Here is a 13548-nt window from a genome sequence, read left to right on the forward strand (position 1 = left end):
TTTCAATACAAATTGAAATCTACTTTCATTTGGGTAATTTACGTCAGGGATATTTTATCCAAATGGGTTTAGAAGAGATGACTTGACATGGGCCAGAGAGATGTGTCACTGACTGACAGGTATTCCAGAGCCAGAGTGTGACATCCATGCGACATCCATAAGGTTTAACCAAGTGTGGTTGCACAACAGTATAGTACACACTGATCTGGAACGTACGCAATGCACTGCTTATCATACAGTATGATATTACACACACACACACACACATACACACACACACACACACACACACACACACACACACACACACACACACACACACACACACACACACATAACAGTTTCATGAATGTTCAGTTAACCCCAACCCTAATACTATAAATGGTAAACAGTGGCCAAAGGGTGACAAAAATGTACTTGGCTAATTTCTTGGCACATGTCATGGATTCCATACCTCCAGGCAGAAACAGGAGCCCTCAGCGACCACTAGTATCCCAGCTGAGAGAAGCAGACTTTGCAGATCGTAGAAAAAAAATTCAAAGGCCACATAGCACCACTGAGAAGGCTTTCATCTATTTTATGGATTTAAGATGAATGAGTCCCAGATCTATTTATACCACCTAGATACCACGTGTGTCATTTTGACTGCACATTCATATCTATTTATGATTGGACATGCCACAAGTTACAGTTGCACTTAACCATTCTCACTGTCTAGGATATGTTTCTTTGAAATGTAATAGGCTATACTGTAGAATTTCAGAATTGGGGTTAAAGGTGGAACGTTTTTGATAAGACAAGTCAACAAGAACAAATATACTTTATTATTACTATACATTATGAACATGATGTTTTTGGAACTTTGCAAGTCAGTTGAGGGCCAATATTTGTTCCGCTTAGGGGAGCACACTGCTTGGGGAGGGCCTGAAGATTACATTGACATTTATCTTGCAGTTCGAAAAGTTGAGATGGGCCCCGGTACAGTATGTTACCATTTCACTGTGAAACAGATATTGAAAACACCTGTCATAAGTTTGAAGTGACGTTTTAACTTTCATTGAGAGGTGTTAACGCTTATTTATTTTCTACACAAACTCGCTTGGTAGTAAAAAAACCCATTGAGAAAAAAAGGTTGATGCACTGCGACAGCTAAGCGTTGGATAGAGTTTCACATTCTATATATAAGCCTGGTAACTTGTGTCACTGGGCTATTTAAATGCCATGCAGTGTCCCACTGTCAAAACATAGGCCGTGCGAGGGTAGAACAGTATGGTGGAACTTTTTGAGACCAACACTTATTTCTTCAACGACCTGCGCTATCTCGAGGGAGATCATGGACCATTGCAGCACTTGGACATGGCGGGGGTGTCCCCTTTGTACCACGGGAATGACAGCCCGTTGTCACCTGGGGGTGACCCGTCCGAGACTGGATGTGACAGCAGCGGAGAGGAGCATGTCCTCGCACACCCGGGGCTTCAGCCGCACTGCGAGGGACAATGCCTCATCTGGGCTTGTAAGGTTTGTAAAAGAAAGTCTGCACCGACCGACAGGCGCAAAGCGGCCACTCTCAGGGAAAGAAGGCGGCTCAAGAAGATCAATGAAGCATTCGATGCGTTGAAGAAAAAGACCGTGCCCAATCCGAACCAGCGGCTGCCCAAAGTGGAGATTTTACGCAGCGCCATAAACTACATCGAGCAATTGCAGGACCTGTTGCATACACTGGATGAGCAAGAAAAAACGCCCCAAAATGGGTCATATAACTATAACGTAAAAGAACACCATGTAAGCTTCATTTGAGAAATATTTGCATCTGCATTTTTTGTCACTTTAAACGTACAATAATTGGCTTTACACTTAAAGGGAAAGTTGCCATAATGAGAAATATCTTACTGTGCATTATACTTGTAGGCTTACTACTTTGTATAATAACACCTGTGTTAATAGACACTTAAGCTAATACATGTGTGTGTACGTGAAGGCGTCCAATAAGGACTACCATTGGAAGAAGAACTGTCAAAACTGGCAGACCTCAGCTGATCATTCCAATGCACCAATGACGAATCAGAGAGAAGGTTGGAACCAATTATGAATAGTAAATTAGATCTAAATTGCTATTTTGCAACTCATCAACTGATATATGTCTTATATATTTGATTTCTATATTTCAGGCTTCACGGAGTCTTCAGCGTCCACCAGCCTTCTTCGCCTGTCATCAATCGTTGACAGCATCTCAAGTGAAGAGAAACCGACTTGCAACGAAGAAGTCTCAGAAAAATAATGCATGATTTATTGGGATTTTGTAGCCTGTATAAGCGACGTCAGCATTTCGTATTTCAATTGTCTATTTCGAAATTATTTTCACTTCTTTATTCATATGTTTTAGTTTCCATTTACTTATATTCATTTGTACAAATTAACGGGCATTTTGTAGTCACTGTTTTCTTTTAAATTGTATGAATGGTCAATATTTTATTTCTAAAGTATGACAACAATGGAACTATAATCTTTTATTTCCAAATGGACATTTGATAATTGTAAATATTTTATAATATATTAACAACTTAATTTATTTTACATATAAAAGGCAGAAACACAACCTCAAGAGATTCATTGTTGTATTTGAGTATTTCTATATGAACTGACCAACAAAATAAATTGTAAGCATTGTATCTTACAAGGCATCCACACGTTTTGTTTTGTTCATCACTAACTATGCACTTCATTATTTATTTTAAATACTTGTCAGGCATTTTAAGATAAATTCAGTTTTTACACATTTTGATATAATTACAAATGACATTTTCTACACTATATATCCTTGACACATATAGTATAATATAGTATCATGAAACCCATGCATTTAAAACCTCAGGTATTCATTTTGTAATTATCCTATGTTGTACCAGTCTTTTAATTAGACTTGACTCACTCCAAATACTATAGTTTAATGTATGTTTGTATGGGTACTTAAGGTAGGTCCTACTGTGTTCAACCTCTTTGCAGGTCATGCCATTCTCATTACGTGACAAACTTTCAGCCATACCTTTCAGGTCCCATAATGATATCCGAGGATATCCCTAATGTCCCCACTAACCCACTTGATCATGTGGAATTTCAATAGAGATATGACACTGTACATGCAAGCATCAGCCACAAATTCCCCCAGTATTCATGGGTATTAGAAGACCATAAAATCCAACGGGACCTGAAATAGCCTGGGCTCCTTTCTTTGTTCCAGCTGGCAGAGAGCTAGCCTGGTCCACTTCAGTAGCGTTACATTTACGTTTTAGTCATTTAGCAGACGCTCTTAAACCAGAGCGAATTACAATTAGTGTGTCCATCTTAGGATAGCTAGGTGAGACAACCACATTTCACAGTCGTAGCAAGTACATTTTCCCTCATAAAGTAGTTAGCAAAGTCGGTGCTAGTCGGAAAATAATGTATTTAAAAATATATATATTATTAAAGATTATTACCATTATTATTATTATTTTACTATTATTATTATCATTGTTTTGTCACCTCTAAACTTGGTCAGGAGGCAATGGTGCAATGGCTCAGTGATAATGAAGCCAGCTATTAGCTCCTAATTCATGATCACTTGTTTGATCATGCACATTAGCACAGCGTTTACACATAGTTTATAAGGGACCCCCTGAATGTATGTTTGATAGGATGATCTCTTTCTCCTACATGTGTTGACTTGGGGAGGCCTACTTGTTTATGATCCCACAGTGCATTGCTGTGCTGACCTAACCCTGCATCATAGTGAGCACTGCTCCTCTCCCTCTCAGATCTCTGTGGCTGACACACTGCCCCTGCTGACCCCTGTGTGTCCAGCCTGGTGTCATAGACTAGTCATAACATAATGTTAGCCACAACAAATTGGAATTTGTACCATATCATAAGAATTGTAAATTCAAAACATATTGTACGAATTGCAATTTGTAACATATCATACGAAATGTAATTCGTAAAATATCATACAAATTGTAATTTGTAACATATAATAAGAAATGGATGATAAACATCCAGAAATGACTACATGTCATACCAAACATAAAATATCATCCTAATTTCAGCGTCCCAGATTTTTGTTTACTATGTTACGTCCACCCCTGATTCCAGGTTGTTTTGTCTGCCTTTCCCTCAGCCCTCACACAAATGTAAGCACTCACACACACACACACACACACACACACACACACACACACACACACACACACACACACACACACACACACACACACACACACACACACACACACACAGACACACACACACACACACACACACACTGACTCATGACCCCAAGCACACACACAACTTATTAGTGACTCATCCAACAGTCATTTGAAAAAGAGGCCATAGTAGAGATGCACTAGGGTCTCTGTGGTGTGTTGTTTTGTATTGCCGCTGAGTACATTCAGGTTAATTAACCTTGCCGTCTTTGTATAAAGGCGTAAAAGGCTTTAGGGTAGGGCATGTTTTGGGTGATTTCTCAAAACAGCAGATTGCATATCCAATGTACCAACATTTAGCCAAATCACAATGTCAAACCACCCATGCTCCTATTTCTAGTGTGATTAAAAATAGATTTAATGAGCACCAGTGATGCCTGATACAGTAAGTACTATCAAAGGATATAGGGCCTGTACTTCAAAGTCCCTTCACATCTTTACTTTTACTTCTGATTCTCTCACTGAACCAAACTGAAACTAGATAGCCCCCACAGTAATGTTATTTTAATGGGATCGAAGCAGCTTTCTCACAGTGAGTTTGTGGGCATGTTTCCCGGTGTCCATGAGAATTGTCCAGCGTCTTCCTTCCAAATGAGTTCTAAGGCTCTCCTAGATCCCCCTAAATGACTTTGTCAATCTACTGTTTGTTTTTGGATAATATCATTGATATGTTTTAACAAAATCTACCACCTGCTCAACATTGAGACCTAAACCTTGGGAAAATAGCAATTACCACCTTTATGTTGAGAGGGACGTAATTTCATTGGGACCTGTTATTTTAAGATTTAGATGCAAATTAATCAGTCTGGGGTATAATAGATGTGATTCCTATACTAATGTCTATGATTACTGTCTTATTTATGTATAATACAGTCTTTATAAGTTAGGTGTTATAGATTAAATTGTTTAATCCTCTCTCTGGGTGTTTCAAATGGAGGATAAGTGCAGTATGATGTATTATCACTATTTGACTTGTTAGTAGACAACATCGGCCTGCAATTTTACAGCAATTTCCTTGTCACTTACGATGCGATTGAAATGGATTTTGCTGTGGAGGATGTGTTTAAAAAGTCAAGGCCGATGAAAGGGGAGATTTTATAGGAGAGGATCAGCCTTTGGGAGAAATGCCTTGATTTATCAGGCTTTCCTAGAATATCCTGCTACGAAATGGTTCCCTGCAACATTGTAGTTGGCAGCACACTGCAGCTCCCTGCCAGACAAGTGGTGTTGCCAATCAAAAACCCTTGTCATGTGATATGATCTAATGCACTCACTAAAGTAACTGTCCAGTGAAAGCCTCTGTTAACTCATACCCAAATAATCTTACTCATACCCGAATAATCTTGTTGACTCATCCAATACTCGCATTTCGGCCAAAGCCTAAATTGGACAACAAAACACTTCGAAAACCCCACCTCAAACTTCTGTCTCAAACAGACCATTTAAAAAATGCTTGCTATTTCCTCATAAAGTATGATGTCATACTCCTGAGGAGGATAAGCTGGCCAATCAGTGGTCTAAAGGAGGATGAGCTGGCCAATCAGCGGTCTACTCACATGAATATTTGTAATGCTTGCATTAATATTTGTAATTATGGTATATGCCCACAACATTCTGTTGCTGAGGTACACCCACACACTTCCAACACGGTAAAGCTGCTTTTTAACATACTTAATTACACTTTTTGGAAGGAAAACTATTTCACTCATATTGTAACTGACTGTTGGTCATATTTCATAGAAATCTAGAAAGTTACTTTTAAGAAATGGGCTGCCCCCCATTTATAAAAACAAACATTGGTTAACTGGAAAAGTGAAATACTATACATGAAGGATTATAATATGTCACAAGTGTGATTTAAATTATTGTATCAGTCTGAAACATGTTGTTCATCAGACAAAATTGAGATGATTTGTCACCATACTCTACATCTTTCAGAAATATAACAAAAATACGTTTCCATCTATGGCATATAGTGGTAAGTAAACCTTTATGGAACATTTGATACATGACACCTATGGAGACCGGATAAGAGGGGCATAACATCACATGCAATCAAAGTTTAAGCAGTTTAGAAGAAATACGGGTTCCACACGTGAGGGAAAAGGGACATTAAATACCAGCTAATACCCTACACTTAACTCTGCCTCTGACCCCTGACAACAACTCCGGAATAGAGGCGATAAAAAACAAACCCCCTAGTTCCCAAGAGACACCACTACCACTTCAGATCACAGAGCCAGAGTGAGTGTGTACAACGACTGGAGCAGCGCATAGGCCTCTGCTAGATGTATCGCCACTAACACCATATGCTGGTGCAATCGTATCCTATAGGCTCAATTAGCTGTCGGTTGTTGCCAGGTTTTCTCGTTGTCCATATTGTTGGGGTTGTTCACAGTCAATATAGCCTTTGATCTCATCGGCAGCATCGAGCGCCAGGCTCATGCCAATGTCTTCTTCAGCTGTGCGCAATACAAACTCGGACGGCAATTCCGTGGCAGGTACTCGGGTGTTTTCTTAGGTGTGCGCGGTTCCCAGAGATAGAGGAGGACAAACGTTTTGACACGTTGTGAGAAATATCCACATTGTATCCTTGTAGGGTGTCAACAAACACAAAGCTCGAATAATTACTCCGACGACTGAAACAGGCAGCTCATCATGGCTATTCATCAGTGTTTGTTCTAGCTAGTCACTCATGCGTAATTAGGCTATGCACATGTGGTTGGGGCGCCAGCGGCCTCTTTCGAGATGCAGCTTATATAATGAATATAGCATGCTTTTTAACATGTATTACAAGCCGAATGTTTTAAAAATGAACACAATTGTAATGCCAGATTTCTAATTTTATTGAGTCAAATTAATCAAGGATAGAATGCGATACAGGTCTTTTAAGAGGGGCCTTAAAACTATACAGTATTAGACATTAGGAGACCTTTCCAGGTGCAACAATTATATGTACATGTTTAAATGTATAGGCCTATCTGTTTTGAATATAATTTGACATAATTAGGTTTTAATAGTGTATGTTTGGCTATGGCAGTAAGCTAGGTCTTGCAAATTATTCACGAATTGAAGCCCTCGTGTTAATTGCTCAATTACCTATTTTAATGAGCTTTAACAAACACGGACACCCCGTGTATGACACCTTCAATGATGAGCTAGGACCGGTTAGAGGAGTTACCGCTGCAAAATGATCCGGATTTGAAATGTTACACCTCCCTTTGCAGCTGCGCTGCATCTGTAACGCTGCTATTTGTCTCAAGCATAAAATTGGCCTGCGAACTCTTGTACATGGTTCACCTCGTTGCTATTGCTCAGTTTTAGAAAACAAAACTAATCTCCATTATTATCACACTTACATATGTGTAAGATTTTGAGTGTTGGCTCATTGCAATATTAGTAGTGTATATATTTAGAAATTGGTATAGAAAAAGCCCAATTTTGTCGGATCTGAGAGGTAAAGTTATTCTCCTCTTTACCTGTTCAACTATTGGTGTTCACCAACCATTACCTTTAGTCAGAATAGATCTGTTTCTTACAGAAAAGGGCCATGTAGTGGTGTAATGAGTGGGAAAACACCAGGGAGTGCAGATCTGGGGAACTCTGCAGGGTAGTGGGGGTGAGGGAGCGGGTGGGGTGGAGAGCTGAGCTAACCCCAGCCTGCCTGGGCCAATGGGGCATGGTAATTAGATCTGGCCAATGTGGGCCTTGGGCTCTGGACTGGGGGCATATAAGGGGGGCCCCATGGCAGCAGCCCCCTCATATCACTCAGAGGTCTCCTCTCTCACCCCACTGCTCTCCCAAAGCAGAGAGTTATTTGCTTCCTTTCTTCAACCACAACAACAGCCCAGCCATGGATGTCTTCTCCCCATCCCAGATTTTCTATGACAGCGCCTGTGCCTCCTCGCCAGAGGACCTGGACTTCGGCCCCGGGGAACTGGATGGCTCAGAGGAGGACGAGCACGTCCGGGTCCCTGGGACTCCTCACCAGGCGGGTCACTGCCTTCAGTGGGCCTGCAAGGCCTGCAAGCGTAAGTCCAGCACAGTGGACCGGCGGCGGGCTGCCACCATGAGGGAACGACGCCGGCTGAAAAAGGTGAACCACGGCTTCGAGGCTCTGAGGCGCTGCACCTCAGCCAACCCCAGCCAGAGGCTGCCTAAGGTGGAGATCCTGCGCAATGCCATCCAGTACATCGAGAGCCTCCAGGAGCTGCTCCATGAGCATGTGGAGAACTACTACGGCCTTCCTGGGGAGAGCAGCTCAGAGCCTGGGAGCCCCTCGTCCAGCTGCTCCGACAGCATGGTGAGACTGAGACCAGACACACATGGACTCATATACAGCTTTTCTCACTGTCTCCTCATCTCTGTGCAGCACACAAAGGTTTTATCAGGTCCTGCTAGTTCAGTGTCTGCTGAAACGTTTTCCCTCATTGGACTAATTCAGAGTACTCTATTTGCATGATGGATCACATTGCTGTTAGCCTCTGTCTTGTTGCATCTCCCAAGATCTTGAGTTGAAAAGCTTTTGTTTGGGACTCTAGCTTAGTAGCTTCATTTCCGATGTCTCTGAGCATGCATATTGTAATAATTTGATATTACGATGCCATATCTAATTTGCATTTAGAGTATCTCCCTGGATCTGAAGGGGAATAGGCTCACTTCAAATGTAGAATGTTTATTGAATAGACTTGCACTGATTGTGCTGTTGGGGGATCTCAATTACAATGTTCCCTTGTGCATTTCATCTTCTTTGGCTGCATCATTCATGCAAACATCTCTTTTGCAGTGTTATATATGCATGATGCTTTATGTTTCACCTGGAAATGCTATCCTTTTTTTATTGGTGTGTTTCGTGCATGTACATTACCCCAGTGCGTGCATGATACCTTCTCAGTTGGCCAGTCAAGATTAGAATCAGCTCTACAAAACAGTGGTTAAAAGGTGATGCAATGCTAAATAATATAATGGATCTTTATGATGGTGGATGGAGTAATGGCTTTCCCACCGCTGGACACATTATAGCCTAATAAACCCTGCTAAATCCACCTTACTGAAGTCTGGCAGGAAAGACTGTGCTTTTCTGCATTCCATTCTGACTGCATGTTCTCCGCCGCTGCCAGGATTTTCTGCAGATTTACTGGGAGAAAGTGTCATCTTGCACAAACTGGTGTTGCTTCCACTGATACAATCGATTCGCCACGGCTAGAGCCAGGCAGATCATGGGAGTAGCCTGCAACTTTGGCCCTGAGGTGGCTGTGAAATAAAGAACCCTAGCCAGACAGGCAGGAACACTGTGGATTTATCAGTCTGGCAAGATGACCAAGGATTACATTATTTACCCATATTTGAATGTTATTTAATATATGTATGTTCTTATCTTAGTAGCTTTCTTTGTTGTGCACCATTTACAATCCTCAGGAAAATGCGCTTGACATTTCAAAATGTCTGAAACGTAGAAAGGTGAATAATATCACGTGCTTTATTATGACTGCTGTGCTAACGTTAGTTTATTCGGTTTCCTTGTAGGTTGACTGTAACATTCCTGTTGTGTGGCCTCAGATGAACACAAGCTATGGCAACAACTACAGTTATACTAAGAATGGTAAGACAAATTGATTAATATGTTATTTTTTTGTTATGTCATGAAAACGTATAGACATAGTCTAGTGAATACATGTAATGGGCTAATGTAAGGTCTGTCTGCCACCTGTGTATGTTGAGTATTGTAAAACTTGCCAGGTTTACTTTCATTAGTTTTGATTCGTACTATAAAGACACAAATGGGGTTCCAAGTTAAGTGAATCATTTTGCCTTTCCATTTAAGTTCACCATAACCATAAATTGACTCAATGGGACATGGTAGTTAACTGATCTCATCCATAAGACAGCTCCCTTCATTGCCTTGACTGACCTTGTCCTTCCCCTGTTTGTCCTGTCCAGTGAGCTTTGGAGAGAGAGGTGCTGGTGCCTCCAGCCTGGCCTGCCTGTCTAGCATAGTAGATCGCCTCTCCTCGGTGGATGCCAGTGCCCCAGCAGGCCTCAGAGATATGCTTACCTTCTCGCCCTCCAGCACCGACTCCCAGCCTTGCACTCCAGAAAGCCCCGGGACCAGACCTGTGTACCACGTGTTGTGAAGAAAACCTGCATTAGAATATAAATAATCTGATGGCCCTGATCTTCAACCGCATACCGCTTTTACTTCCTATTTCGGTGATGGCTAAGATTGATCAACACCTGCCAACCTTTGTATTGTAAATAAGATTGTAAATATGTACTGTAAATGTTCATTTATTTTAAACAATATTATACCAAATGTAACATATTTAATTGATCCTTTTCATGTGTCTGTCCTAATATAGGCCTATGCATCATTCAAACAAGTTGTATTTAAGCTATTGCATTTGTTAGCTTCATGTTTCTCATGATCAATAAACGTTTCAATAATTCTAGAGTTCCCACATCTGTTGGTGTAAATGCTGTTTATTCTATCTAATAGAGTGTTGGTGTGGTGGGAGGAGATGGGAAGGGGAGGAGAGAGGGTTTGTGTACCTGTTTTTTCTTTAGTAACAGATGTTTCTCATTGTTAACACCCCTAACTACACCCTAAACACTATCGCTTTCAACAAATGGCCTGAACGTAACACTTGAAATTGTGTGTAAGGGAGAGGAAGGGGTTACTAGTATCATATGTTGCATGTCATCAAAGCCTATAGCTCATAAAATCAAAGCGTTGCAGTCTTTCTCCTGTTGTATTGTGACCCCATTAGGCTAAAAGGATTTCTCTCACATTTATAATAGAAGAAGACGGTGAAATCAAATGTTTTTTGACTTGGGTTTGAGAGCAACCAACAGGTGATGTAGGTCCTGTATCACTTGCCCTATGGCAGCACAGCACACAGTCACGACCATGTGAAAACATAGAAACCTGTCTCGTCGGGACACAACCTTCCAGAGACACTTAAGTCTTCATATTTATGACAAGCACCTTCCTGTTGTGACACCAGAGGGAGAGACTCAGTGGCGAGCGGGCCGTACTGGTAGTTAAACACTGGCTCTGCCGCTGTGGCACGATGCTAGATGGCTCTGTGGCATAGCAGGCATACCAGCGAGGGCTTCTATTTCAGTAAGCCACACCGCTGGCTACGAAGCTCCCCACGCATTGAAGTCATTTTCCATGGCTAAACCTTGGATATATTCATAAATCACTCATCATGCACCAGGCATGTGACGTCATGAGATGACAAGATATAGAATATTTTTTTCCCACATCAACAGATAGTTTGACCCAAGGTTACAAACGGGGGGAATTTGCATCAAGTACTTTATTATTAGGATATCATTAATCGATTTCAATTTGATTAATCTTCCAACCTGGACAATGTAAGGACTAAACGAAGCCTGACACAAATCACTCTAATGTGAAGTACTCTGGCATTTCTCACAATAGCCAAAGCCATTATTTGCAGTACTGAGTATACACTATTACCACAAGAGGGAGGTATTTCTAATACTTGACTATGAGATGTCACTTCTCATTCTCCCATGACTCCTTAGCTTTTTTTATTCCTTATCTAATAAGTAGGCTGTGATATTGTTTCATCATATTCCAGTTAAACAAGAACTACCTGACAATTTGATACAGATGTAGGATCTTAATTTTAGCCAGTTTACTACAGCAGGACAATGATTCTGCAGCAACAGGAGATGTGAATTATTATGTGGATTATAATTAATGGACATTTTGTAGGGGATGACACATTTTTAGTAAGGGAAAATCAAGTCTGAGATTTCATAGTGGAAATGACAAACTTCAGAAGCCTTTTTAAACCTCAAATACACTACACGTTTTACATTTCCTGGATTGCAGGAAAGCTCTCCAGCAACAGGGTGATCAAATTAAGATCCTACATCTGTAGGTCTTTGACGGACATTGTGCTCTTCTAACGGGACAGGTTGGGATGAAAGGAAGACAGGTAACAATTCAATTGCTCTGTAGGCTACATCAAAACTCCAAAATCCACGTGCTCAAGTGGAGCCAATGTCGTCCTCATGTGTTCACTGCAAATCCCTCCTTCAAATTATGAGGAGGCTATGAGGAGGTTAGCTAGCTGTCAGACTCTTAAATTAAACATATTTATCCACATTAAGTGATTTATAATCGCATCAATTCAATACAATTCAAACAATTTTGTCATTATGATGGCTAACTATTGCCCTTTCATTGAGGTCATACCTTTGAGTGAGTAATCTAGACACCATGTTGATTTGTCCCACTGGGCGCAGACGTCTATTCTACATTGGTTAACCAACGTTGATTCAACCAGTGCGCCCAGTGGGATTTTAGGCTATAGCTAGTTGGCTAGTTAATAATAGTATACACCCCTCAAATTCAAATCTGGACCTCAAACCATAAAAAAGTCCCTCTAATCAGGGACTGATTTAAACCTGGGAGACCAGAGGGATATACCACAAAGCAGGAACAATGAGTTAGCCAGCTAATTTGCCTAAATTTAAAATGTGTATTTTTTTGTTTGTTGGGTCTATACAATTTATTTGGTCTATACTATTAGCCTGGCTGACGCGCGACCCACGTGACTACACAGCGAGGTGTGACTGGAAGACTTCCAGACCTGGTGCCAGACAGACTACTATACTATAGGCTTCAGTCTAATCTTCCATGCTTTTCCTCTGTATAGTAGACTGTATCATCATTTATGTTAACATAACCTTTGTAGTTAGTCTATCCTTTCCTTCTTCATTTGCTTCCATGGGGAATCATATAAAGTATTGTTTTATCACCTACTTCCAAACGTCTGTGGTACAAAAGCAACGTTTTTGACCTCTAGGTTGCCACGGCAGACCAACAGGGTATGACATCACATCACATGCGTGCAATGCCCCCACCCTACAGAATAAATTCAGACACCCCCACCCTTGCATCTGGGAGTATGTTGTCGTCACAGACACAGAGAAGATGTTATTTCACCTGGCTATAAAGTAAGTGTTGTGTTCCAGCATTACATAGAAACACATCAATTCACACCAGCCATATAAGTGTGAATTTCTTACAGTGTTATACAGTGAATACATATGCCAGCTATGCTGTTCTTAATTTGCATTAGACTCATCAGATCATTCAGATGAATTTAAAGGTTGTGATCATGGAAATGACTTGTAGCCAGGATTCATATGTCCACAAAGATGAGATGAGATGCGTATAATGCAATGTCATTCCTGAGGGCTCAAATGTCAGTAACCACGACATGGCGCAGTCTCTGTAGCTTGTACATTCTCCAACACAAGCCCT

At 40.9% G+C, this 13548-nt stretch overlaps 2 protein-coding genes across 2 annotated transcripts; both read left to right on the plus strand.

The window, feature by feature from the left end:
- Window positions 1-1232: 1232 nt before the first annotated feature.
- On the plus strand, window positions 1233-2677 carry LOC115198983 (myogenic factor 6). Its single transcript, XM_029761453.1, has 3 exons — window positions 1233-1782; window positions 1979-2072; window positions 2169-2677. Exons 1-3 carry the CDS (start codon window positions 1270-1272, stop codon window positions 2276-2278), a joined length of 717 nt encoding a protein of 238 aa, XP_029617313.1. The 5' UTR covers window positions 1233-1269; the 3' UTR covers window positions 2279-2677.
- Window positions 2678-8020: 5343 nt separating this feature from the next.
- LOC115198984 (myogenic factor 5) lies at window positions 8021-10687 on the plus strand. Its single transcript, XM_029761454.1, has 3 exons — window positions 8021-8544; window positions 9768-9843; window positions 10182-10687. Exons 1-3 carry the CDS (start codon window positions 8095-8097, stop codon window positions 10373-10375), a joined length of 720 nt encoding a protein of 239 aa, XP_029617314.1. The 5' UTR covers window positions 8021-8094; the 3' UTR covers window positions 10376-10687.
- Window positions 10688-13548: the final 2861 nt, after the last annotated feature.

Source organism: Salmo trutta, chromosome 8 (genome assembly GCF_901001165.1).
Source record: "Salmo trutta chromosome 8, fSalTru1.1, whole genome shotgun sequence".
NCBI lineage: Eukaryota > Metazoa > Chordata > Actinopteri > Salmoniformes > Salmonidae > Salmo > Salmo trutta.

Coding starts and splice junctions, on each gene's coding strand:
- LOC115198983 (XM_029761453.1), top strand. CDS start 1,270: ATGGTGGAACTTTTTGAGACCAACACTTATTTCTTCAACGACCTGCGC. Junction 1,783..1,978: donor ATAACGTAAAAGAACACCAT/GTAAGCTTCATT, acceptor GTGTACGTGAAG/GCGTCCAATAAGGACTACCA. Junction 2,073..2,168: donor AATGACGAATCAGAGAGAAG/GTTGGAACCAAT, acceptor TCTATATTTCAG/GCTTCACGGAGTCTTCAGCG.
- LOC115198984 (XM_029761454.1), top strand. CDS start 8,095: ATGGATGTCTTCTCCCCATCCCAGATTTTCTATGACAGCGCCTGTGCC. Junction 8,545..9,767: donor CCAGCTGCTCCGACAGCATG/GTGAGACTGAGA, acceptor GTTTCCTTGTAG/GTTGACTGTAACATTCCTGT. Junction 9,844..10,181: donor CTACAGTTATACTAAGAATG/GTAAGACAAATT, acceptor TGTCCTGTCCAG/TGAGCTTTGGAGAGAGAGGT.